The sequence below is a fragment of the Rana temporaria genome, chromosome 4 (assembly GCF_905171775.1).
Source record: "Rana temporaria chromosome 4, aRanTem1.1, whole genome shotgun sequence".
NCBI classification, from domain to species: domain Eukaryota; kingdom Metazoa; phylum Chordata; class Amphibia; order Anura; family Ranidae; genus Rana; species Rana temporaria.
In genome coordinates this window covers 115,885,414-115,912,822 of record NC_053492.1, presented here as the reverse complement: position 1 = coordinate 115,912,822, position 27,409 = coordinate 115,885,414, and the positions used below count along the sequence as shown (strand labels likewise).

At 41.8% G+C, this 27,409-nt stretch overlaps 1 protein-coding gene across 5 annotated transcripts in view; it reads left to right on the top strand.

The window, feature by feature from the left end:
- Positions 1-27,409, top strand: part of SAP130 (Sin3A associated protein 130) — a 54,339-nt gene that overhangs the window by 10,123 nt on the left and 16,807 nt on the right. For 2 of the 5 annotated variants that reach the window (XM_040348863.1, XM_040348860.1), the window contains exons 4-14: positions 81-239; positions 1,115-1,226; positions 9,223-9,347; positions 9,534-9,658; positions 9,757-9,904; positions 14,813-14,903; positions 19,129-19,233; positions 20,938-21,079; positions 24,807-24,928; positions 25,545-25,862; positions 26,444-26,618. In XM_040348863.1, the coding sequence (XP_040204797.1) occupies positions 81-239; positions 1,115-1,226; positions 9,223-9,347; positions 9,534-9,658; positions 9,757-9,904; positions 14,813-14,903; positions 19,129-19,233; positions 20,938-21,079; positions 24,807-24,928; positions 25,545-25,862; positions 26,444-26,618 (1,622 nt within the window). The remainder of the gene's footprint in view (positions 1-80; positions 240-1,114; positions 1,227-9,222; positions 9,348-9,533; positions 9,659-9,756; positions 9,905-14,812; positions 14,904-19,128; positions 19,234-20,937; positions 21,080-24,806; positions 24,929-25,544; positions 25,863-26,443; positions 26,619-27,409) is intronic. The other 3 variants (XM_040348861.1, XM_040348862.1, XM_040348864.1) reach the window with 3 other exon arrangements.

Here is a 27,409-nt window from a genome sequence, read left to right as displayed (position 1 = left end):
TTGTCTTTCAAATCCTTGTTGAAGGCAATTATATGAATATTTTGTTAAGGCATAAGTAGACTTTTAATGTCTTCCCACAGCAGCCTCTGAAGCCCACTATACCCAGTCGCCCCATTGCACCTGCACCACCCTCTGCCCTGTCTGCTGTACCTAAGGTCTCTGGGCCAGTGACAGTCACCATGGAGAGTGGTCTTCCTCAGGCTTCTGCTATTCCTGTTGCCACCATCAGTGGACAGCAGGTCAGTGCCACACACTAAATAGAAAAAAAGTTATCTTGATGCTTTTTTTTATTGTGGATTCTGAGCTTAGTAACTGTCCTGTCATGGTAAAGGATTGTTAGTAGTCATCAAAAATATGGAAAACACTATCCTAGGGATACTAGCTGACTTTTATTCTTACTGATTTTTTTTTATTTTATTTTTTTATCTTCAGTAGTGTTTTATTAGCCTCCTTGAGGCTAATAAATTGTTCATCTTTGTTTCTGAGTATAAAGAAACAAACTGTATTATTAAATATACAGTTTTTTGCTGTCTCTGCTTGTAGAAGAAGGCCAACAAACTAGACAAAACTGAGCAATACTGATTTTTTTAGGATGTAGAGACCTTTGCTAACTGATGAATTTATCAGGACTTCACGGCCATGATTCTGCACTGGATGGAACTTGGTTTCATGACGTATGGGTTTGTATGACTTCATGACCTAAAGCTTCCTGTAGCAAACCCTTTATAAGAAAACAGAACTTGCTGCCCATTTGAAATGCAGCATGTGTACAGTAGAGATGAGGAGCTGGGTCTATGATGTAGACACCTTATGGCTGGTTCTGCGTGGGGGGCACTAAAGCAGCTCTGCATTAAGCTCCCCAAAAATGTTACAATCTGATTGTACAATCTCCTTTGGAAATTCCAACTGGTATGAAGTGCAAGGGCTTGCCTGATTATACACTGATTGGGTAGTTTAGGTATATCCTCACATTACATTGTTTTAGTCAAAGTATGACTGTACAGAGATTGTACAGTCAGAGTGTAATGTGTATGGTGATCCATCACTACAGCTATATTCCAAGGCAACTCAGAGATTGGTTATTTTTCATATTTGACCTATGTTCTTTCTTTAGGGACACCCTAATAGTTTGCATCATATCATGGCTGCCAATGTCCAGATGTCCATCATCCGCAGCAACGCTCCAGGGCCACCTCTACATATTGGAGCTTCTCATCTCCCCAGAGGTATTATGTCTTACCCCCACATTAAATGATGGCTGCTTTGATGAACATTCTAGTGTGTGTGTTTGTGTTTTTATTTGTTTGTGTGTGTGCTGTCCCAGTATTTCTGCTGTGATTCCCCTTCCTAAAGCAAAATGGATTTGATTTCCACGTGCCTAAATTATTATAGGTATAGTCTATAATAACTTTAAGCACTTGGAAATCAAATGTATATGCTTATATCATTTATAGAAGTTTTTAGGCTCCATATCCATCATCCTGTTGGCTTATACAGAACAGGCAATCATATTTTAAGACTCCAAGCTGCCTTGGTTAACTATACAACATCTTGTACGTGATTTTCTTTTCCTTCCAGCTCTTCGTTAAATATAATTCCTAATTTTAAATATGCATACTTACTACTTTAATTGCTAGTGTGTGTGTGTGTGTGTGTGTGTGTGTGTGTGTGTGTGTGTGTGTGTGTGTAATAAATAAATAAATTATATATAATATATATATATATATATACACACACACACACACACACACACACACACACACACACACACACACACACACACACACACACACACACACACACACACCAAAAGTTTGGACACACCTTCTCATTCAAAGAGTTTTCTTTATTTTCATGACTATGAAAATTGTAGATTCACACTGAAGGCATCAAAACTATGAATTAACACATGTGGAATTATACATAACAAAAAAGTGTGAAACGACTGAAAATATATTTCATGTTCTAGGTTCTTCAAAGTAGCCACCTTTTGCTTTGATTACTGCTTGGCACACTCTTGGCATTCTCTTGATGAGCTTCAAGAGGTAGTCACCTGGCGCAGCACCCCATCACTCTCCTTCTTTGTCAAATAGCCCTTACACAGCCTGGAGGTGTGTTTGGGGTCATTGTCCTGTTGAAAAATAAATGATGGTCCAACTAAACGCAAACCGGATGGAATAGCATGCCGCTGCAAGATGCTGTGGTAGCCATGCTGGTTCAGTATGCCTTCAATTTAGATTAAATCCCCAACAGTGTCACCAGCAAAGCACCCCCACACCATCACACCTCCTCCTCCATGCTTCACGGTGGGAACCAGGCATGTAGAGTCCATCCGTTCACCTTTTCTGCGTCGCACAAAGACACGGGGGTTGGAACCAAAGATCTCAAGTTTGGACTCATCAGACCAAAGCACAGATTTCCACTGGTCTAATGTCCATTCCTTGTGTTCTTTAGCCCAAACAAGTCTCTTCTGCTTGTTGCCTTTCTTTAGCAGTGGTTTCCTAGCAGATATTCTACCATGAAGGCCTGATTCACACAGTCTCCTCTTACCAGTTCTAGAGATGTGTCTGCTGCAAAAGGTGGCTACTTTGAAGAACCTAGAATATGAAATATATTTTCAGTTGTTTCACACTTTTTTGTTATGTATAATTCCACATGTGTTAATTCATAGTTTTGATGCCTTCAGTGTGAATCTACAATTTTCATAGTCATGAAAATAAAGAAAACTCTTTGAATGAGTGTGTCCAAACTTTTGGTCTGTACTGTATATATCATTTATTTATTTAAACATTTTTTGTGTGTGTATATTATATGTATCTGTTTATTTTCTCTATCCATCTCTCATTACTTTGATGTTAAATACCCAGCTTATGGCAGCAGCTAGCTGCCATAACCCTGGTCATTTTTTAAACAGTGTGTGATCCGGCATCCAATTCCAGTCGATTCACAGATTACAAGAGCCGTCGGTAAAAGGGGAAACAACCCGATCCCCTGGAACGGTGGGGGGCAATCTTGCTTTTGGAGGACTGGAGCGAACGGACAATTTTATTATTATTTTTATTTTTTTTGCTACGACATGTAAATGTGAGATCTGAGTGGTGTGTGGGTTGTTGGTGTTTTTTTTTTTTTACCCTAGATCTCGCATTATCTGCTTTTTTCTATTACAAGAGATGTATTTTTGTAATAGGAATAACCATATTCAAAAAAAAAATATTTGAAGGGACAGTGTAAAAATTATAAGTAACATAAATAAGAGAAGGGGATTACACGTCCTTCCGCGCTCGCGTGCAGAAGCGAATGCATACGCAAGTCATTGGAGGAATAGCAATAATTCTAGCGCTAGACCTCCTCTAACTCTAAACAGGTAACCTGTAAACATTTTTTAAAACGTTGCCTATGGAGATTTTTAAGTACCGTAGTTTGTCGCCATTCCATGAGCGTGCAAAATTTTAAAGCATGACATGTTTGGTATCAATTTACTCGGCGTAACATCAAATATTGGGTGTGGCTTAAAGGAGGTTTGGTTAGAGTCTGAGATGAAAGAAGATGGAGGGAGAGTAAGACAGATGAGAGAAATGGGGCGACAAAGTATTGCAATGATCTCCATTTTATTGGACAATAATAAAAAGTACAGCGCTAAAATAAAAAATATGTATATTCTTGTGATGAACCTTACAGTAAAAAAATAGTGCTAAAGTGATGTAGCAGTGATTAAAATCACATATATATCAATGTCTTTAAAACTCAAGAATAAATCAATGTCTTTAAAACTCAAGAATAAACCAGAAAGACATTCACAACTGTGAAAAAATATGTGAATCAAGTCCCACAAGAGTTGGAAGGCGACTTGCAGACTGATCAGTGATTCAAACTCAGTCCTTAACCACTTTAATACAGGGCATTAATACACCCTTCCTACCCAGACCAGCTTTCAGTGCTCTCACACTGTGAATGACAATTACTCAGTCATGCTACATTGCATCCAAACTAATTTTTTATCATTTTGTTCTCACAAACCAAGCTTTCTTTTGGTGGTATTTAATCACCGCTGTCTTTTTTTTTTTTTTTTTTTTTTTTTTTTGGGGGGGGGGGGGGGAAAGTGTTTTTGTTTCTATTTTAAAATTTTGCAAAGAAATAATTTTTCTTCAGGAATTTGGGCCAAAATGTATACTGCTACATATCTTTGGTAAAGATAACCCAAATTAGTGGATATTATTTGGTCTCTGTGAACGTTATATAGTCTACAAGCTATGGTGCAAATCATTGAAAAATTATCACACCTGATGTACTGACGTCCCATCATATCTTGAGACCCTAACAAGCCAGGAAAGTACAAATGCCCCCCAAATTACCCCTTTTTGGGAAGTAGACATCCCAAGGTATTTAGTAAGAGGCATGGTGACGTTTTTGAAGTTGTAAACTTTATTTTCCCAAGAATTGTGGGAATTTTTTTTTTTTTTTTTTTACACAAAATTGTCATAACAAGTTGGCTCTCTTACACAGCACATGCATACTTACAATGACACCCCAAAATACATTCATGCTGCTCCTCCTGAGTATGGCGTTACCACATGTGTGGGACTTTTACACAGCCTGGCCACATACAGAGGCCCAATATTGAAGTAGCAACTTCAGGCGTTCTAGGAGCATAAATGACACATCTAATCTCGCTACCACCTGTTACTTTTGAAGGCCCTGGCACACCAGGACAATAGAAACACCCACAAAGTGACCCCATTTTGGAAAGCTAACACCCCAATGGATAATGTATGAGGCATAATTAGTCTTTAGAACGGTTCATTTTTTTCCAGAAGTTTTTTGAAAATGTGAAAAAAAAAATGAAAATATATATATATATATATATATATATTTTTTTTTTTTTTACACAAAGTTGTCCATTTATAAGATATTTCTAACACATAGCATGTACATAGCAAAATGACACCCCAAAATATATTCTGCTACTCCTCCTGAGTATGGCAATACCACATTTTGTGAGACTTTTACACAGCCTGGCCACATACAGAAGTCCAACATCTAAAGTAGCACCTCCAGGCGTTCTAGGAGCATAAATTACACACACAAATTCCTGCCAACCTATGACATTGTTGAAGGTCCTTCATATTTCTAACTCATAGCATGTACTGTACATACCAATTACAAACCAAAATACATTCTTCTGAGCAAAGAGTAAAGAAAAGATTACCTGCGGTTTTATTAGTGCAGTGGTCCACAGAGGAGAGCATCGTTCCAGGTAGCAGGAAGATGTCGGCAGCGAAAGGATCGTCCATGCAGCAGGCAGGAATACTGTCCATAGTACAGGCAGCAGGCAGAGATATGGTTAGTGCAGCCAAAGTATTGGTCCAGGCAGGACCATCAAGTTTAGGGCCTCGGTCAGGAAAGAATGGGGACAGGGGTAGAGGGTTCTCCCACCCAAATCGCTTTGAAGCCTCCGGACAACCAGACCCTGTTCTGGGAACACAGAAAACCAAAAACTGGTTTTCTGAACTCCGAGCACTGCAAGTTGTTACGGAAATGCAGGAACCGCATGATCATGTCATAGCGGGACCTGGACATCACAGCTGAAAAAATTGGCATATGGAGGATGGGCTTTTTACACCAATATGAAGTTGATATTTTTTTGTAAGCCCCATGTTCAGCGTAAGGCCTAAAAACAATCTTAGATCCTCCATTGTTGGGGGTCTCCATTCAAAAGGGCAGGGAATAGCATGAGTTGGGGTTGTTTTGTATGTACTGACGTACAAAAAGACTTGTTTGGTCTATGATGCTTTGAAGGAACTCATCGGGGGGAAAAAAAAATGAAAAAAAAAAAGATTTCAGAGAAACCTTCGGTGTTGGTCTGCACACCTGGCTGTGCTGTGAAAGGGGAGATTGTGGCTGACCCTGTGCTAGAAGGCAGCCACAACGGGTTGGCCAAGCCATCCGGAAGATGGGTTTGGGCCCTACTTCCTCTGCGTGGAATTCCAGAGCTTGTACTGGGCATTTCCTTCTGGGGTCTAGCGCCGTTGGCATTTGCTGATTGGCCACTGGGGTGTCCGGCGCTGCTGGTAGCTGCCTGGAGTTTAGACCGTCCTCTTTTTGGACGAACTACTTCCTTTTCTGATTCAGATGTACTGATTTCGGGGGGCTCGTATTGCGAACCAGAATCAAAACTGTACTGGGGCGGTGAGAGCTCCCCACTGCTCTCATCGGTCTGGGTTAGCATTTGGTATTCCTTTTCTGGGGTGTATAATCTTATGGAGATGGTGGCTTTATGACAGGGCTGCACAATAGCGACTAATTGGCTGTACATCAGCTAGAAATTGGCTGCTGGGCTCACGGGACGGGTACCCCTGATGGGGGGGGTACTCGGGTACTTTGGGGGGGGGGTGACGGGTACTTTTGGGTGGGGGTAAAGGGTACTTTTGATAGGGGGGGGGGGGGGCTGACGGGTGACAGGTACTCGGGTACTTTTGATGGGGGCTGACGGGTACTCGGGCACTTTTGATGGAGGGGGGTGACGGGTACTTTTGATGGGGGGGGGGGGGGAGGGGGGCAATTTGGAAACGGTACTATTCACACTGTAACTGAAACTCACTGTTTCTGATTATTTCTCCTTCTCACACAGGATCGGTGTGTGAGGAGGAGGAGGAGAGCCCAGGGACAGCCGTTACAGTGCTGTTTGTTTACAATTGTGACTGGCTGTGATTGGACACAGCCGGTCACATGGTAAAGAGCCACATTTCATTGGCTCTTTACCCTGATCGGTGCTGGGCTTTGTCCAAGGGACGAGACTCCAATCAATCAATATGTGATTGTATCACTGCTACATCACGTTAGCACAATTTTTTTTTACCGTAAGGTTCATTATCACAAGAATAATATACATATTTATTAATTTTAACGCTGTACTTTTTATTATTGTACTGGCAGCTTTATTTTTCACTGTCATTTTGGTGTTTCTTTTGGTTCACAATATTTTTATCAAGCGCAGTGTTTGCCTTTTTTTAATCTCCATTTTATTCTCTAGGGTCTATGCTAAATGTGTATGTTCACCTTACAGATTTCTCTGTAAAGGTGAACTTCCCCTTTTTAAGTGGTTAATTGGTAAATGAGAACAACATTAACCCCTTTCCTACCGGCGCATTGTAAAATGATGCGGGCAGGAACCCTCCCTCAATCCGGGTGGACGTCATATGACGTCCCGTGTTCCCGGCGATCTAGGGCACGCACGCGCGCCCGCAGCACCGCTCGTGACCCGACGTGGGTGCCCGGCGGCCGCGATTGCCGGTGATCATGACAGGAGTGTGGATCTGTGTGTGCGTAAACACACAGATCCGCCTCCTGTCAGCGGTAAGGAGACCAATGTGTGTTCCTAGAACAGAGGAACACACATCGGTCTCCTCCCCTTGTGAGTCCCCTCCCCCCACCTACAGTTGGCACACACTATAGGGAACATATTAACCCCTTCAGCGCCCCCTAGTGGTTAACCCATTCCTTGCCAGTCACATTTACACAGTAATCAATGCATATTTATAGCACTAATCGCTGTAAAAATGTGAATGGTCCCAAAAAACGTGTCAAAAGTGTCCGATGTGTTCGCCGCAATGTCACGGTCACAATAAAAAAAAATCGCAAATCGCCGCCAATACTAGTAAAAAAAATTAATAAAATAAAAATGCCATATCACCTATTTTGTAGACGCTATAACTTTTGCGCAAACCAATCAATATACGATTATTGCGATTTTTTTTTTTTTTTTTTTTTTTTTTTTTCAAAAATATGTAGAAGAATACGTATCGGCCTAAACTGAGGGATTTTTTTGTTCTTTTGTTTATAGCGCAAAAAATAAAAACCGCAGAGATGATCAAATACCACCAAACGAAAGCTCTATTTGTGGGGGGGGGGGGGGGGGGACATAAAGATTTAATTTGGGTACAGTGTTGCATGACCGCGCAATTGTCATTATTTTTTTTTTTTTTTTTTTTCAATAACAATTTTATTGGTCAATGGTTCAAATGTACATAACATACAGCCATATAGAGCCCCAGGCCCGCAGGGGGAACATAAAGAATAAACACCTTAACAGTAGCCTAGGGCGTGCATGTTATCTCTGGCAATTGTCATTTAATGTGCAACAGTGCTGAAAACTAAAAAATGGTCTGGGCAGGAAGGGGGTGAAAATGCCCTGTATGGAAGGGGTTAAATGTATGGCCCATCACAGCAATTCAGTTGCTTGTTTTGTTTAGCATTGCCTGAAAAGATTAAGATTTTTTTTTCCTTTTTTTTTTTTTTTTAATTATCAACATTGTCTGCTTATGATTTGCACTTTCCTCTTGCCACAACTTAAACCACCACCTAAATGTAAATGAGTGCCATTTTTGCAGAAAAAAAACTTTTTTCTCCCTTTATGGTCTGCTAATATACAGTTTGTAAGTGTTTTGTTATCTGTTCTATAGGTGCCAAAAATACCTGTTGACCTTGTCAGAAATTCAGTGCTGTCCTGTTTCCAGTATTCACTTCCTGTGTTGCCTCAAGGAGAGTAATTTGCCCTCCAAGTCTTTATCTTGCTATTACCGAATGATTAGCTTTTGTTGTGGAGATGGGAGAGTAGTTTGGCTAGAGAAAACTAGGCAGGGCTGACATCACTTGGTCCACAAAAATTTCCAGATGGTAAACGGTTATTTTTCTGTACTGGCAGGGTCTAGAGAAAATAGAGAAAACAATGGGAAATATGCATGTTTTGCAGAGATATACTGTGTATGTGTTTTGTAATGACAATATTATAAAAATTATCTTATTGAAAATGTTTACAATTAAACATGGTCTCTTTCAAGGTACGTACCTTGTGATTGTACACAACACTCCTAGCACTTTTTCTATTCTTCATAGCATCCGTGGAAGTCCTCGAATGGGATGGCATTCAGAGCCTGCGTAGTGGCTCTTTGGATGTTGGGACACCATTTTGGTACTGTGGATGATGTTCAAAGAGCCGCTACGCAGGATATGAATGCCATCCCACTTGAGGACTTCCACGGATGCTATGAAGAATAGAAAAAGTGCTAGGAGTGTTGTGTACAATCACAAGGTGCATACCTTGAAAGAGACTGTTCAATTGTAAAAATGTTCTAAATTTTAAATCTTCATTCTCATTACTTTATGGCTTTGGGAAAACTTGGCATGTGTCTGATCGTTGTCTTACCATTCTTAATTTACTACTAGGGGCTGCAGCTGCTGCTGTAATGTCCAGTTCCAAGGTCACCACTGTCCTAAGACCAGCATCTGGTCAGATGCCTTCTGGTGCCGCCCAGTCTGCAGCTCAGCACATCATCCACCCACCTATTCAGGTCAGTTATATGCCAATGTATATTCAGATTTGGCACAATAAATTCAGCTGAAGAATGTTATTTGACTGGGAAACCTTTTTAAATGGCTATATCTTTCACATTTAATGGTTGTACAGACTTGTTTTCGAAGCATGCTTTTTAATCTTATTAAAAAAACTCTAACCCTACTTTTGCTTGTTACTTCAGTCTCGTCCTCCAGTAACTACAGCTACTTCAGTGGCACCGGCTGTAGTAGCTACAGTGTCTGCTACTCGGGCACAGTCACCAGTAATTACCACTACTCCAGCCCATGCTGCAGAGCCAGTACTGCGGTGAGTGCACCTGGCACAGGATTTTCTATAAATATATATATTTTATTTTACCAAATTTAAACCAAATATGACAGAAAATATAACAAATTTTTTTTCAGACCCACTCTGTCAATCCAGCAGCATCCACCTCCTGCAACCATCAGCATCCAAAGATCTGCCCAGGCTCGGGACACTGGAACTCGCATTACACTGCCTACCCATCCAGGGCTGGGAGCTCAGAAGCAGCAGCTGCATGCAATGGCTCAGGTAATGTAAAAAAAAAAATGGTATTGTTCATACATCGCACACGAACAACATCAAGGTCTTGAACATTTGGGTCATTTTAATATTTAATGAACAAAAATGCAGTTTAAGTCCCACCTGGAAGTACAGAATAGGTAGCTGAAGCTGTTTGCTGAAGTTTTTCTGTAACTAGATCTGCCTTGAGTAATATCAATCAAGACATCACATCTCAATAACGAAGAACCAGTAGACTTGTTAAAGCGGGAGTTCACCCATTTATGAAATTTTTTTTTTTCTCCCATAAGGTTCCTGCTCGTTCGGTCTAGGGGAATCGGCTATTTGTAGTAAAATATGAGCTGTACTTACCCGTTTTCGAGCTGCATCTTCTTCCGTCGCTTCCGGGTATGGGTCTTCGGGAGCGGGCGTTCCTTCTTGATTGACAGCCTTCCGAGAGGCTTCCGACGGTCGCATCCATCGCGTCACTCGTAGCCGAAAGAAGCCGAACTTTGTTGCGGCTCTATACTGCGCCTGCGCACCGACGTTCGGCTTCTTTCGGAAAATCGTGACACGATGGATGCGACCGTCGGAAAGCCTCTCGGAAGACTGTCAATCAGAAGGAACGCCCATTCCCGAAGCCATACCCGGAAGCGACGGAGAGGATGCATCTCGTAAACGGGTAAGTACTGCACATATTTTAAAATAAATAGCCGATTCCCCTAGTAAAAACGAGCAGGAATCTAAGGGGGAAAAGTGCCCTCTAAGGGTGAACCCCCGCTTTAAGTTGAACAGGGGTTTATGATATAAGTATATCATCTGCATCACTTGATTGCATCAAGCCATGTTTGGGATTTCACATAACTCCCATATGTAATTTCTTCTTCAATGAGCCCATAAAACATAACTAGTTATATCATCAGATGGTGTTGGAGCTTACACCAGTTAATGAGGTCACATTCTCCTCAAGTGATGGTGATTGGGCCTCGTTTTTGGCTTCTTGGACCCAAGCACTGTATCATTGAAGGAGGTCTCAAACTCCCCCATATCTGTAAGCACTAAGTATTTCACGCGTCCAATGGAGTACTGACAAAGTGGGCATAAGTGGGTTGGCGGTGAGCTTTTGAAGAGGAGCTGTTCCTTTCAAAGTATCTTTAAAAGACTACTATGGATGTAGCACGCTCACATATTATAGATAGATTTGCATTTTAAATTCAGCTATTATATCTCTACATCAGCTTTTTCTTTGCCTTTACGATGGGGTTATGTTGCCACCTTCAGATGATTGGACACTGGCCTTGCGACGAGGCTTCCATTTGTTTGCCAGTGTCTTAAAGTGGAGTTTCCATCCCAAATTTTTTTGTTCATTGTGCTCATTAGACTATATATATATATATATATATATATATATATATATATATATACCCTTTTTTTTTTTTTTTTTTTTAACTGTTTACCTGGAAATGCCTGTTGCTATGCGGTCCCACGAAATCTGCCTTTGGAATCGCCTAGGATTCTGACCTCTCCCTAGGCTCCTCAGCACGCTAATGCTCCTGGATGCAGTGCGCTGTCAATTATCACACCCCATCCAAGACTTCCAGGAAGTAAGTGCCTGTAGGCTTCAGAATGCCCACAAGCAAAATGACAACGGTGTAGATATAGTTTTATAAACTATCTTTTTTGAATATCTATGCGGATCGGCGGCGGATTGTAAAATAGTAAGTGACCGGATTTATATTATAAAAACGCAGGATGAAAGGACATACATTTAAAAAATGCTAATTGTAGTTGGAACCCCGCTTTAAGTGATGGCCATGTCTGCAGTATCTGCAAGAAAACATAGCTATCTTTTCAACGGTTCCATCTGGGATTAGGAGACTGGATTTAATTCTTATGGCTTTTCAGTGCTTAGAGGAATGGTTCCAGACCCTGAATTGGAAAAAGCAGGGATGCCCTGTAATGTCGGCATGGGACCTTGGTTAGCTTTCTTTAGTGAAGTAAAAGATGTTTTTGTACACATGCTGGGCTGACACTGAAAAGATGTTTGTTCCAAAAAAAAAAAGTTTCCTCGACAATACTCCCATGGAGAGCTCACACAGAAATGGATTATACCTTTTGATGGATTTGGCAGTCTCTTATCACAGCAAGACCCTGACTCTGGCCAGTGGATGAGGTCCTGATATTTAAGAATGTCCACCACCTGTAGATCTGAGGGGAAGATCTGAAATGAGGGGAAGCTCTGCTGATTTTATCACCCAATCATGTGCAAGCTAAAAATTATTTTCCCTGCACGTGACCCTCAGATCTACAGCGACTGCACTTGTAATGCAAAGTGGATTTGCCTTTAGTAAATAATTCCCAGGGTGTCCTTGTTCTAGGTTACCTGAACAGCTTGCTTCTGAGGGGGCTCTTTACCGACTCCTGGGGGGCAGGTGGTACAAAAGGTTGTAACTGGGGAATGAGCTGATGGAAGTGGTAAAAAGATTAGTTTGAGACGTGATGGGCTTCTCTGAAGAGATTAGTTTTTCAGGGATTGCCTGAAGGTAGCAAGAGGTAGGGGATAGCCGGACAGGTTGAGGTAGCGCGTTCCAGAGGATGGGAGAGGCTCTGGAGAAATCCTGGAGACGAGCATGGGAGGAGATGAGAGAGCTTGAAGAGTATGGTTTGGGTGATATTTGGAGACAAGATTGGTGATGTAGCTCGGGGCAGAGTTGTGAATGGCTTTGTATGTTGTGGTTAGTATTTTGAATATAATTCGCTGGGCGATTGGGAGCCAGTATAGGGATTGGGGGAGAGGGTTGGCACATTGAGCAGTTGGTAAGGTGAATAAGTCTGGCAGCAGCATTCATGATAGACTGAAGAGGGGATAGCCTATTGAGAGGCAGGCCAATGAGAAGGGTGTTGCAATAGTCAAGGCGAGAGATAACAAAGGAGTGAATGAGGAGCTTGGTGGTTTCATTTGTTAAAGGTGTGTATTTTAGAGATATTATGGAGGTGAATTCTACAAACTTTTGACGATTGGATTTGAGACTGAATGAAGTCGGAAACGAGGATTACACCTAGTACCCTGGCATGAGGGGAGGGACTCACGGTTGCATTGTTGATTTAAAAGTCATGGAGGGGGGCATGGAAAGGGGGGGGGGATATGAATAGCTCAGTTTTAGAGAGATTTAGTTTAAGGAAGTGGTGCGACATCCATGCTGATATGTCAGTTGCAAGTTGGCTTCTGAAGCTGGCTGCTCTTCTGTAAGGAATCTTTCCTGGTGCTCCACTTTGACAAAATGGGTTTATGGTTTCCGATGTCCTTTTTGCCAAAGGTGGTCTTTGTTCTGTCTCAGCAACGACATTGCGTTACTGTCCTAAGACTCAGATGCTGAGGGGAAAAGGGTTTTTTCAGCTAGTTTAGTCACTAGTGTTTCCTTATGGCCCAAATAAAAAGTCACACTGCTTCAAAATCTACCATCTCTTGATGGATCTGTCAGCTACTTAAAGCGGAGTTCCACCCAAAAGTGGAACGTCTGCTTTAAGCACTACCAGCCCCCTTACATGTCACATTTGGCATGTAATTTTGTTTGTGGGGGGATTTCGGTAGGAGTGGGACTTCCTGTCCCACTTCCTACTTCTACCTAGGCGACTCCACCTGCCCCTAGGCAGCCCCTCCCTCTAGGCGATCTCCTGGGACACATGATGGGTCCTGGGCGATTGCCTGTCCATTCCGGGAGCGCAGCGCGAATGATGCCTCATTCAACCAGAAGTGTCTCTACCTCCTGGGCTACTCTCCATCAGGCTTCAGTAGCTCAAGTTGTTAAAGCTGCTACCTGGGCTTTGGTTCATACTTTTACACGGTTTTACTATGTGGATGATGGAGCAGCTGAGTGAGGATGCTATAGTTTCTTGGTGTGTTTTGCAGGCTGATGTGGCAGACTCTAACCTATTCTGGTTTAGTTGTTTGGGGCTTGTTGCCCTTCTCACATATTCAGTGCTTTGGAACATCTTTGTCATCATAAAGGTTTCCTTTGTCTTGGGATGTACAGTAGGGATTTTAACATGCAGATTTAAGCGTAGATAATATCTGCTTAAGCTCCCCCCCCCATGCTTGCGCAGTTAATAATAATAATAATATTATTGTTCTTTCATGGTAACATGGGGGTGTAAGTAGGCAGACTAATTTCCTAATCTTGACTCTAAAGATAGTAAACACGTAATCAAAACAATGTTGTGTGCTATACGTAAGCAAAGCATACGAAATGCAATACCGAATTTACAATATGCTTGGTCTGTGACAAGTTAGCTTTATGGAGACAGTGCAAAATCCAGGCAGCCATAGAAACAAATGACTTTCATGCTTGCTTGTCTGGACCAATGAGATCAGAACAAATGAGTGGTTACTATGGGCTACTGCCCTTGCATGAATTCTGCTCACAATGTTTAAGTCATTTCAGTAATTTGCAGATCTGTGATTTTTTTTTTTTTTTTTTTTTAATGGGAAGCTTCTTGTGTATATTTAAACTTGGGCTTCATGTACAAGGGACGTTTTTACAAGCTCTCCTACAATTTAACTTGACAGATAGTATGTTTAAAACGTCCTTTTTGCTGCGTTTACAAGCCGTGGTTGTGTTTAGAAGGGTTTAAAAAAAAAAAAACATATTTTTTCCCTCAAATGGCCAAAAATGAAACGTGGCTAAACACGAGTTACCAAAAATGTATATTTTTTATATTTTTTGTGTTCCAGATAAAACGCAACTGCCTAGAAACTACTGTTACATGTACTGATAAGATAACATAGAGGAGCGTTCAGGGGCAGCTGAAAAGAACACCCAACTGCTCCTAAACGTCTGTTTACTAGCAGCAGTGTACATGAGGCCTTGGTGTGTTATTTATTTAGCTAGGAGGATTCATTTTTTGTAACAAAAGGCTTATTTATTTTCTATTTGATAGAAGACTCTTTTTGGCACTGGCAATCCAGTAGCTGCGGCGACAGTGGCTCCAATTTTGGCAACGAACACCCTGCCTTCTGTGACAACTTCAGGTACGAATATTTATAATCGCTTCATGTGGAACATATATTGTAAAATGGTTTGACCCTTTTTATTTTTTATTTTTTCCTTTCATTTTCTTTGTTCCAATGTTGAGAATTCCATACAAAGATTAGTTGAGAGTTTTTATAGCAAATTATCTGCGATTTATTCTCTTAAGATGTGTGTTTGCTAGATAGACTTTGTGGTTTAATTGTCCCAACAGTTATAGGCAGTCCCATTCAAAATTAAGCATTTCTGTATTTAGACCAATTAAAGTTCACCCATGAGTGAAATCTGACTTTTTTTTAAGAAAAACAGACTTTCCCAAGTTGTCTTCCAGGACAGCATATGAGAGATTGGCTTCTCCAACAGTAAAACGCATCACCAAAGACATATTTTAAAAGGAAGTCTTTGTGCCAAACCTAACTTTACCTACCTGGGTCCTCTGGGAGGAGCTGGAAGGGTTCTCTGCTAGATGCACTCCTGGACCCCTCCTCACTACAGGAAGGAGGTGGCTTTGTTCTCATTCTGTGCCTGTCAAAGGCCTTGTCTGGAAGCAACAGTGCAAGATCTCAATCTGGGTGTCTCTGTTGCGTGTGCGGCTGCTAAATTGAGCCTGGCTATGTTTCTAGATGCCAGGCTTTAATACCAGGAAGGGTGGCATCATTTTAAGGCACCAGAGGCTCTGGTACTAAAGGGGTTGTAAAATTTTTTTTTTTTTTTTTTTTTTTCCCTAAATGGCTTCCTTTACACTTTTTTTTTTCTGTGCAGTTCTTCACTTACCTCATCCTTTGATTTTGCTTTTAAATGTCTTTATTTCTTCGGAGAAATCCTCACTTCCTGTTCTGTCTGTAACTCCACACAGTAATGCAAGGCTTTCTCCCTGGTGTGGAGTGTTGTGCTTGCCCCCTCCCTTGGACTACAGGAGAGTCAGGACGCCCACTAACGCACAGCTCCTTTCTCTATCTGCAACATAGAGAGCATCCTGACGTCACGACACTCCACACCAGGGAGAAAGCCTTGCATTACTGTGTGTAGTTACAGACAGAACAGGAAGTGAGAATTTCTCAGAAGAAATAGACATTTAAAAGCAAAATGGAAGGATGAGGTAAGTGAAGGAGGACTGCACTAAGGTAAAGGAAGCTATTTGGGGGGAAATATTTTTTATTTTTTTTCCTTTTACAACCCCTTAAGCTTTGCTTTTGGTGAAAGGGGAAGGGTCAGCTGGTGCCTTAATGGACCAGTGGCTGCTGTCAAGATGCCACAGGTGGGGGAACATATACTGCTTTTTGGGTTCTTTGATGCAGGGTACAGCTCGGGCAGATGGTTATCCATAAGACCAGCAAGACATCGACTTGCTTTTCACCTGGTTGTTTCCAGGTTCTCATCCAGCCTATGATCTTTCACTTGGGGCCCCTTGGTGTTGGGTTTACTGTGGCAGGGCACTGTTGGGCTCTCCCTATCTAGGACATCTTAGACGTTTAGGGATCCTGATTGGTTCATTTTAAGGCATACCACCTGAAAGGAGGAGGATCAATCTGCCAGTGCCTGTAGCAACCTTTACAGTGAAAGAGGAATTGGCCTCCACCTTCCAATTTTTTGGTCTTTTTTTTTTTTTTTTGGCAGAACTAAATCTTTTAAGGTTAAATGTCCTTAGAAGATGTGGACTATTAGGCACTTGTCGTTCAGGGTTAAAGCATAGATGAAGTCTAGAAACCTTGCCTCTCAACGGTCCGATGTCCCATACTGGCCTCATCTACCTCCCTTTTTTCTGGCGCTTGCAGAGCTCAGTGTATATTTTAAAGAAAACTGCAGGCAGGTAGGTTTATTTTAATGCAGAAGAGATCTTGCGTGTCTCTTCTGCAATAACACCCCAGTCTGCTTTTTTTTTTTTTTTAATGGCAGCAACAAGGGGTGTATGCATGCTGTAAACATGATCCTTTGCTTTAATATATACATCTTGCTACTTGCTGTATGTAGAATGTATCTGAAGTAAAAGATGACTTTATTTTAAATCCTTCAATTACTCTGTGACACTGGCCACACAGGCTTTAGGGTAGTGTTTCTCAACGCCTGTCCTCAGGACCCACTAACAGGCCAGGTTTGCAAGATAACTAAAATGCATCACAGGTGATATAATTTGCTACTCAGTGATTGCAGTATTCTAGTCTGCATCTCCACAAGGTCAAATCTGGCCTGTTAGTGGGTACTGAGGACAGGCATTAAGGACCACTGCCCTAAAGCCTGTGTGGCCAATGTCAGAGTAATTGAAGGATTTTAAGTATTTGGGGAGATGCAGACTAGAATACGGCAATCGCTAATGAATATCGCCTGTGATGTATATGATTTATCTTGCAAACCTGGCCTGTTATTGGGTCCTGAGGACAGGAGTTGAGAACCACTGCTTTTAGAGGCTTGTGTATGTCCTCAGTTGACAAAGGCCTTAAAGGAGTTCTCTAAGCTAAAACTTTTAACCCCCGCTGTGCCTGGGCTGTAAAACTATACAAAATAAACTTTCACTTACCTGCCTACGATCCCCCGTTCCGATATCGCCGTCCTGGTCTGTTCCACTTCCTGCGGGTCGGTGACTCACAGTGCGCTCAGCCTATCAGCGGCCGCAGCAATGTCGCGGCCGCTGATGGGCTGAGCGCACTGTGAGTCACCGACCCGCAGGAAGTGGAACAGACCGGGACCGGAGAACGGGACGGCGATATCGGAACAACGGGGGATCGTAGGCAGGTAAGTGAGTTTATTTTGTATAGTTTTACAGCCCGGGCACAGCGGGGGTTAAAAGTTTTAGCTTAGAGAACTCCTTTAATAGGGGTTGTTTCTATGTTAACTTTATATTGCTTTTTTGGAATCGATCCTGTGTAACTGATGCCCTACTTTAAAATATAGTGGGCTTTTCACACCCAAAGTTGGGCACTCATGGGCAGCCACTCCAGGGGCACCAGAACTGCAGGCTCAAAACTAAGTAGATCTGCCCTGATTAGGCAGCATTGGGCCAGGAGGATTCTTGCAATTTCTGCAGCATTTCTGATAACCCAGGAATTCTTCCCTCCGGTGGAAAGGATGCCCTCATCAAACCAGGAGAAACTCTCCAACCAGCCCCCACACGGCCCAGGGCATAGCAGGATTTCCTTTTACACTTGATCATAGCCAGGAGGCTGAGATGCAATCTAAGTGCAGCTTTATTCAGAAAATTAAGCCTGCTAGATCACTTCAGGCTAGCCCCTTTTTTTTTGCATGTATAGCTATGTAAAACATTTCTATACTTTTTAAAATCCAGTAATACAATGTCTCGCTCTGCACATGCTCAGTTGCTCTCCATTTTTAGGCACTGAAGTATTTGCTGACGGCCTTAAAGCAGTGTTAAACCCTCCTATCCTTTACAGCCAAGGAAGCTGCTTCTGTTTGATCTGCCACGGTGCTGCACATGTGATCAGTTCTGACACCTGCCATTTGATGGTTTGACAGTTTCATTGAGGGCACAAGCAAATGTGACAGTTATGAATCCGGCATTCTGTTGAATCGATGGGTTTCATTTCCCATTAAGATTTACTGCAGTTCAGGGGCTCCGGGCTTCAGCAAAATGGCAGCCTCCAGCAAGACAAAACAGGAGCAATGCTAAAGTCAATTTACAACGCACAATCATTTTGGTAGCATAATTATTAATGTGGCATGTTTTATTCCTGGCTAACGAACATCATTTTTTTCCCCCCAAGTTGTTATGGGTAAACTTGCGCTTTTAAGACACATTTTATTAGAATATGGAGTATGCCACACACATTAGTCATATTACAGGTCCCCACCAGATTAGTTTCCTTATATCATTTTCAATCTAATCTGAAAAGTACATCTTTATTCATTAAAGAGAGAGAGGGGGTGTTTTTACTTGCTTATATGGTATCCCGTGTTTTTATTTTTTATGACCCCTTTTTACAGGAAGGTTAAACAGCGCTATCTATTGAGCACTTAGTGTTGGGATTCATCACATATGGACTTTCTAGCTTGCTATACTATGTATATTTATGTTTGAAATTTTATGATTTTACTGAACATCACTAGCGCCTCAACCGTTAATATATTGTTTGCAGATTTTGGTGACTTGTTCACTCTTAAAGGGGCAGTTTATACTGTGTTTTTTTTTTTTTTTTTTTTTTTTAATGCTTTTATCCTGTGTTTTGGCTTTAATACTGTGTTTTTTTTTTTTTTTTTTTCCTTGCTTGAATGCAGGCGCTGCACCTCACACACAAGTTCCCACCAGCACTATTGTTACTATGACAATGCCAACTCACTCTTCCCATGCTACAGCCGTGACTGCATCCAACATTCCTGTGGGTAAGGGAGTTTTCTGAGGCAGAAAAATATTGTTTGGTTAGGCTGGCATCGCATACTAGCACATTATGTTAAACTTGCCTTAAAACAAAGTTCTTCCAGCGCTCTCAACTTCACCCATCTTACTTCCTGGTTGGCGGACTCCGGCTCTGTGACTAGCCAAAGCAGCAATGTCACTCCCGTGCATGTGTGCCGGAGCCACTGTTCGCGGCACAGGGCTTTCCTCCAGAGCGCATGCGCCAGTGATGTCACTGCATGTACACTAAATATCTCCTAAATGGTGCATATTTACGAGATATTCACACTACCTATAGGTAAGCCTTATTATAGGCTTATCTATAGGTATATAGGAAACATAAATTGTAGCGCTAAATTACAAACAATAGATGAATATACTACATAAATAGTATATATTATAAATCTGTGAATACATGTGTTAATAAACGTGCAAAACAGTCTCTCTATAGAATGGGTAATAGTCCAAAATAAATATTAAGTGATGGTGCTCGGATAATTCAAAATGTGAAAAACCAAGAAAAGAAGCCGTCGCTAACTGAAGAGAAGCTTACCGGAGAGATTGAACCCTGAGGAACGTATGTTCGAGAGGGTCAATCTAGCATGATATTGATGTATGGACCAATCGATGCTGCAGCTCACAAACGACCTCCAAATCTCTGAATGGTGTGCCCAAAAGTAGATGGTTGGAAGTATGTGTTGAAGTAACCTTTCTCTTCATGTGTTCATGAACACCAGGCTTTTTCTGGCACTTTTTGTTTACAAGTTTCAATCAGTGTTTGCTAGCAGATTATGCATTTTTCTTTTTCTTCTTTTTTTTTTGTCTTATGACCACGTGCTCTTTTTTTTATCATGGGCATAAGACAACAATAACATTTCCAGAGGTGTTGGTGTCATGTTGAATAATGCCCGACCGGAACTGCAAATGCGCAAAATGGATTCCCAGAACAGCTGAGTTTACGATCAGCTGTTGTCTCGCGTTGCCGTTCATGTAGGAGAGGGGCGGATATTTACATGACGGGCAATGCTGGGGGGCGGAATCGATGGCCAAACAAATCTGCTAAAATCTTTTAATATAGAAAAAGCTCCCATTCAAGTGACTAAACACGCCGCGCAAGTGTTCAAACTGAATAGCAGATAAAAATTAATTTTGCAGATTTCTTTTGTCGTCAATAAACATTCTGCCCCTCCAACACTGCCCATCATTGAAAAATCGGACCCCTTCTTGTAAATATTTGCCCCTCACCTACATGAACGTGCCTCGGCCACACGAGACAACAGCTGATCATAAACTCAGCTGTTCTGCGGCACATGCGCGGTTCCACCCGGGTACTAGTCGATAGCCGGACACTTCTTAACAGAACATCGGCTTTTCTATGTACATCTTAACCAAGGCTGCTTGAAGCTGATAAGCTTTGCATGCTTCCTTGCTAAAACTTGCTATGCACACTGCTCCTATATAGGCATTTTATTATGGGAACAGACACATTTAGCACTGAATAGGTATTTGCATGCTGTGTAATATCAAAGATGTGTCTAAGCACCTGAATGTGCAACATGAAGATTGTATAAGATTCTTATGTAAAAAAGACAGGAATCTATATTGGGTATAAAGTCTTGAGACATATTGATCTTGTATTCTTTACTGACTTTATTTTTGTGATCATGTGTCTGATATATTGTGTTTTTCAGCTAAAGTTGTCCCACAGCAGATCACACATACTTCTCCTCGAATACAGTCAGAATATGTGGCAGAGAGAGGTAACCTGATACCTATACCTGGTCACAGAGCTTCACCCAATCCCATGACAATGGAGGCCAGAAGTGAAAACAGGTAAAACTGAAATTGATGGTATTGAATGGTCAGATTTCCTGATGGTATGTGCGCTGAAAGAAAAGCCAAAAAAGAAAGCCACCCTCTTACTTGCAGCCGCCATCTTTTGTTAACTTTAATGCCATGCTCAGGTGTGTTTCATTTTTTTCTAATTTCACATCTTGGACGCCTAAGGATTTGTTTTATAAAAATCGTTGTTTTGCATCTAACAATTGGACTCCACTTGTTCACTTTGTAGAGCCTGTTTGAAAAAGCCTTATCTGCTTATTTTAACCTTCTAGAAGTATTTTGCTTCTAATTTCTTTCTCATTTTTTCACACATGTTTAAAGTCATTTCAGGCCTGAAGATTACACAAAACCCCCAAAACATTTTATATATTTTCTCTATATCAAAAGTGAACCAAGTACTGCTTCTATACCAACCCTCAAGTATAAAACACTCTATGTATTTATCTTAAAAAAAAAAAAAAAAAAAAAAAAAAAAAATTGTATATGCAAAATAAACCACAAATTATATAACGTGCCAGTGCAAAAATCTTATGGATGCTGCAAAGAGTTTTTGTTTAAAAAAAAAAATCCTTGCCTCCACTGTGCAGTTAGTTTTGTATGGAGTGGCCCAATCCTTGTCTTCTGGGGTCCCTCGGCGGCTGCCTTGCCTCCTCCTCGCAAGAGCTAACCCCCTTCTGAGAAGCGCTCTCCCAAGGGGGTTGGCTTGCGAGCGCGCTCCTGTGTGATAGTGGCAGCCATAGTTGCAAAGTGTATCCCTCGGCTCGTCATTGATTTGATTGACAGCAGTGGGAGCCAATGGCTGTGCTGCTATCAATCTCCAATGAAAAGCTGCCTCAAGCTGGGGGAAAGCATTGCAGGATCGCGCCCACAGAGTTTCGTGGCTGGTAAAACTGGGGGGCCCGAGAGTGCAAGTGCATAGAATGCATTAAGGTGAAAAAACATGAAGCTTTACAACCCCTTTTTAATAAAGTTCACAAGTGCAAATGGAGTGTAAAAGCTGATGAGTTCTTCAAGTAAATATCCGCTGTGCCCTGCTCCCTTCCTGTACTCTTCACTCACCAACTGTAAAGATCAGGTAAGCATGTGTATAAACAAGTGTGATTTGAATCAATATGCACCTCACTCCTCTGATTTACCAGATCCTTGGCGATACAATGTATTCATGGCATATGGTTCAACACAAAAGCTGCCTGAAGAAGTGTGTGACCCTGAAAATCGGTGTGCATTCATGATCCTAATCAGTGTTGTGCAGCATGTGTGTGGTAAAGCAGCGTCTGCATATTGAGTGTTTTTTATACTTTCAGGCTTGGTATAGAAGCAACACTGGTTTCACTTTTGATATTGAGTTTAAGGCCAATTGACCTAATACCATAGCAGCTTCATATTTTATTTTTCTTATTTCACATTTTCACATCTTTTTTAGAAGGGGGAGGTGGGGGGTTTGCTGTTACAGGGGGTATGTTGAAGCAATCGGACAGCAGCGCAGCCACCAGTATGCTTGCACATGACAGGCAGGAGTCTGCTTGTCAGATTTACGCACAATAATGGTGGCTTACAGCCACTAAAAATGTGTGTAAAATCCGACTTCATAAAAGGTTCCTGTACTACTTCAATCTGACTTCTAGGCAACTTGTACCCATTGATTTCAATGGAAGTCGCCTCAGAAGTCGGATCACTGTCTTAACTGAAGCAGCAATACAGGAAGAGAACATACATTTCTCAGGAAAACCCTTCCCTCCCACAGAGCTGATTGTTGTTTGTTTGGCCACTGGAAAGCCTCCTGTCCTGGAGGCGACTTAGTTGCCTTGTACTGTCCTGGAGGCAACTTGAAGTTGTTTTGTAAGTTGCTTGATTCATACTCAAGTCGTGTCCAAGTTTCCTCACAAATTTGTGCTAGAAGTGGTGTTGCCCCTGTGTGAATGGGCTCTTTTCTGTTGAGGGGCACAGGAATGTATAAAAAATTATAAGCCAGGGCCCAGCATAACCCTTTCTTTACCCGTGTGTGGGAGGTTTTTTTCTTTGCTGCTTGGGTCTTCTATATAGCAGCTATCCTAATTGACATGGCAGGGACTTGGGCTAACCTGTGTTCTGCATTGTGACGCTTTTCTTAACTTGTTTGTACTAATACTGTGCGATATCTGGTGTGCTTGGCAAGGTTGGTTGTCTGGCTAGGCAACCTGCTTAATTTTGGAGTTTTACTTCCGTGATGCCAAGTTTGGTGGATTTTAGGCCTTGGGTCTTCTCATGTAGGTCACAACTGGGCTTTCCTGCTTGAACTTTTGCTAGATTCCCTATTGGGATCTGTTCCTACTGGGAGTTATTGCCAGTGTTTTTTTTGTTCAGTTGGCTTAAAAAAAAAGGTCCTTTTCAGCCTGTATTCAAATGCATTATTGTGCCACCTGTTATTGGGTTTTGGTTAATCGGCTTCACGCTGGCTCAGGTTTGGTTTTCCGTTCCATGTAGATTTACTCCCTTCTAGCAGTGATTTATTCTCTCAGACTAAATCAGCATGATCCTCAAAGCTCTCCCCTTGGTTGTAGTGGCATGTTCCTCTGTCCATAAGGTGGCCCCACTTCATGCATTCAGATTTGGACCTTGGTCTTTCAGGTGGTCCCTGATCCGCTTAGCTGGGTTGCCCACCTTTTAGGCCCCATACTCACGACCAAACATGTCTGCTGAAACTGGCCCGCAGGCCAGTTTCAGCAGACATGTTTGGTCGTGTGTGGGCGCGAGCGGGCCGAATTCCAGCAAACATTTGCCCGCCGGGCCTTTTCCCAGCAGACAAATATTCCTGGACTTGTTTTAAAACAGTCCGCTGGAATTCTGCCCGCTCGGACATGTACGGTCGTCAGTACAGACCTACCGTACATGTCCAGGCGCCCGCCGTCCCTCGCATGCGTCGAATGACTTCGACGCATGCGTGGAAGCATTTTAAAGGCGGGCCGCCCACGTCGCCGCGTCATTGTCGCGGCGACACCGCGTCATCGACGCGGCGACACCGCGGACACGCCCCGCGTATTGTTTACGCGCGGACTTCTGTACGATGGTGTGTACAACCATCGTACAGAAGCCCTCTGGCAGACATGTATGGTGAAAACGGTCCGACGGACCGCTTTCACCATACATGTTTGTCCGTGTGTACCCGGCCTTATTTGTATTGTGGCTATTCCATTAGTATCTGAATGTGCCACTCAATACACAAGAAAATTAAAGTCCACTGAGGGACACTGGTCCATCCTTTGTGTTTTTTGTTTTTATGCCCTTAGTACTGCTTTACCACAAAACTAAAGCATGGGTAAAGGAGGAACTCTACTGGGGGTGGCTTTTTAGTTTGTTAGTGTCCAGTACTCCTGTAGGTGGCAGTATAACTCGACTGTATTTGAATTCATCTGCCCCTCATTCGACCAAGAAATTTTACAGTACATTTTGAAAATCTTACAGATTAGGACGATTTAGAAAGTTAAAGGGGTTGTAAAGGTTTGTTTTTTATTTTCTAAATGGGTTCCTTTTTACATTGTTCGTTAACTTAACTTGTTTTCCTTTTGATTGCCTTTTCTAAATGTTTGCCTTTAATGCACTAGCTTAAAGGAACCTATTTAGAAAAAAAAAAAAAAAACAACCTTTACAACCCCTTTAAACAAACAATTTTCACCCGCCTTGTTTTGATGTCCAAAATAATTTGTCTTTTTTTCATCTTTGTTTTATTTCTGTTTCACAGGCAGCCTGTCCCAGTACAGCTACAGTATTTTCTGCCCACTTATCCCCAATCTGCCTATCCTCTGGCTGCTCACACCTACACCCCTATAACCAGTTCTGTGTCCACGATACGTCAGTATCCAGGTTGGTGTTGAGTATAAAATATTTTTATCTTTCTTTGAATGTTGTACGTTAATTTAAAGTGTCAATACACCTTGAAATGCTAAAGCAATATAAATTGGCATCCATTGTGACCTTGAAACCTTGTTTTCTGTAAACAAAAGCACCAAGGTTGACAGCTATCAGTAAGTTTATGAACAGTTTGTAAATTCTGTAATTTGTTGCATCTATCCGTGAATGTCCATAATAAACATTCATGGGCGGCTGCAAAAATTATGGATTTAACAAACTGTAAACTTACTGAAAGTTGGCAATCCTGACAAGCACATTATAACATAAGGGACATGTAATGCAGCTTGCTCAGCTGTTGTATCAGTTGCTATTCGGACTAGACACTGGAGCTAGTAAGTGCATTAGGGGCTACAGAGCTCCCAAATTGTATACTAGTTACTCTGTTGTTGCATAAACAATAGGTAAAACTAACTGGTCATCAGTGATTTCAATAACTTTTTATTTAAAAAATCTGGTTTTAAGTTAGATCAGACTTGCTTATGACTGCTTTACTATTTATTTCTGTTCATTTGGGTGGAAAATCTAACATTACCTTTTTATTTTTTTATTTTTTATTTTTTTGTTTCAGCACAAGCTCCAAACTCTGCAATTACAGCCCAATCAGTGGCTTCCACTGTACACCTGAACCCAATGCAGCTAATAAATGTTGATACATCGCATACCCGTCACATTCAGGGGATCCAACCGGCACCAGTCAGTGCACAGGGGATGCAACCTACACCTTTCAGTACACAAGGCATTCAGGCTTCACCTCTTGGTACCCAGGGAATCCAGCAACCTCCGATTAGTTCACAGGGAATCCACCCTGCAGGATCAATAACCAACCAGGGTATCCAGACGTCCTCTGTCAACTCCCAGCATGCTTCAAGTGATGCAAAACCTCCTGGTAATGTATTAGAGAGATATATGCAGTCACTAAGGGCACTTTCACGTTGGGAGTCGGCGGTCAAGTGCCGCTATATTTAGCGGAGCTTTTCAGCCACTAGCACAGTGCTTTTAACCCCCTGCTAGCGTACGAAAAAGGGGTTAAAAGCGCCGCTGCAACGGCGTTTGCCAGTGCTGCCCATTGATTTCAGTGTGCAGGGGTGCTTTAGGACAATGTGTAAGACGCTCCAAAGAAGCCGTTTGCAGGACTTTTGATGTCCTGCCAGCGCACCACTCCAGTGTGAGAGCCCTCAGGCTTTCACACTGCAGTGACTGGAGAGACGCTTTACAGGCGCTATTTTTAGCACTATAGTGCCTGTAAAGCGCCTCAGTGTGAAAGGGGTCTAATTGTTTAGCTTAAAATAAAAAATGCAAAAAATATAGGTTAGTCAGATATGTGGCAGTATAAGAGCAGTGCTGTGTGTGGGGGTGTTTTTTTTTTCCCCCCTATTGCCATTCTCTATCCATTTAGATATGCATCTGACTTATCCTTTCCTGAAACAAAGCGTTGAGGGTTTGTGAATGTCTTTTCTTTATTTGCAGTTGTCCTTGCAGAAGGAGCCACAATTGTTGCCAATCCTCTAAGCACTTTCACCACAACCCCAGCTAATGCAGCCGTGATGCAGAGTCACAATCAGAGTCCAGGTATGGGCAATTCCCCTGCTCAGGGATCCTCTCCCAGGCCCAGCATCTTGCGCAAGAAGCCTGCCACTGATGGGTATGTTTGTCTATCCTCCTAAGACATTGCTTTTTAATTAAAATTAAATTGCTGGCACATGTAAAAGTAGTCTTATCACATCAGTTTATGCTTATTTTATTTGCATGTGCATTTAATTCCAATATTTTCTGTTTACCATTGTAAAAAGTGTTCGTTCTTTTAGTGTCCTCTCCTGCTGTCAGGCAAACTTAATTTTCATGTCTAAAATGTTTTTTTTTTTTTTTTTGCAGTGGCAGCTTTTGGCTGCCTTGAGTTGCCTCTTACCCGCAGCACTATTGTGTTACAACTGTAAGCTCTAAAACAGAAAACCGTAGCTGTCAATGGTGTTTATAGGTTAATTAAAATACTATATATCTAGGGTGCAGCAAAACGATGAATTCTCAATGTTTTAGCATTGGATTCTGTGCCATTGAAATCCCTGTGGAAGTAGACCAGTCTCTGCGCTTCTGTGTGAAATGCAGCAGTTTGACAAGCCTATTCATAGCCACAGCTACAGTTCTGCAATTAGTAACACTGCTGAGCATTTTATTGCAACCTTAGTGTATAGCATCTGCTTTAAATGTAGATTTGCAGTTTACCTTTTAAAATGTCAAATCTGTCTATGTAAACAAATTTTTGGTGTGAACTAAGCTTAAAGGGTTTTTAAAGGTAACATTTTATATATTTTTTCCCTAAAATGGCTTCCTTTACCTCAGTGCAGTCCTCCTTCACTTACCTCATCCTTCCATTTTGCTTTTAAATGTTCTTATTTCTCCTGAGAAATCCTCACTTACTGTTCTTCTGTCTGTAAC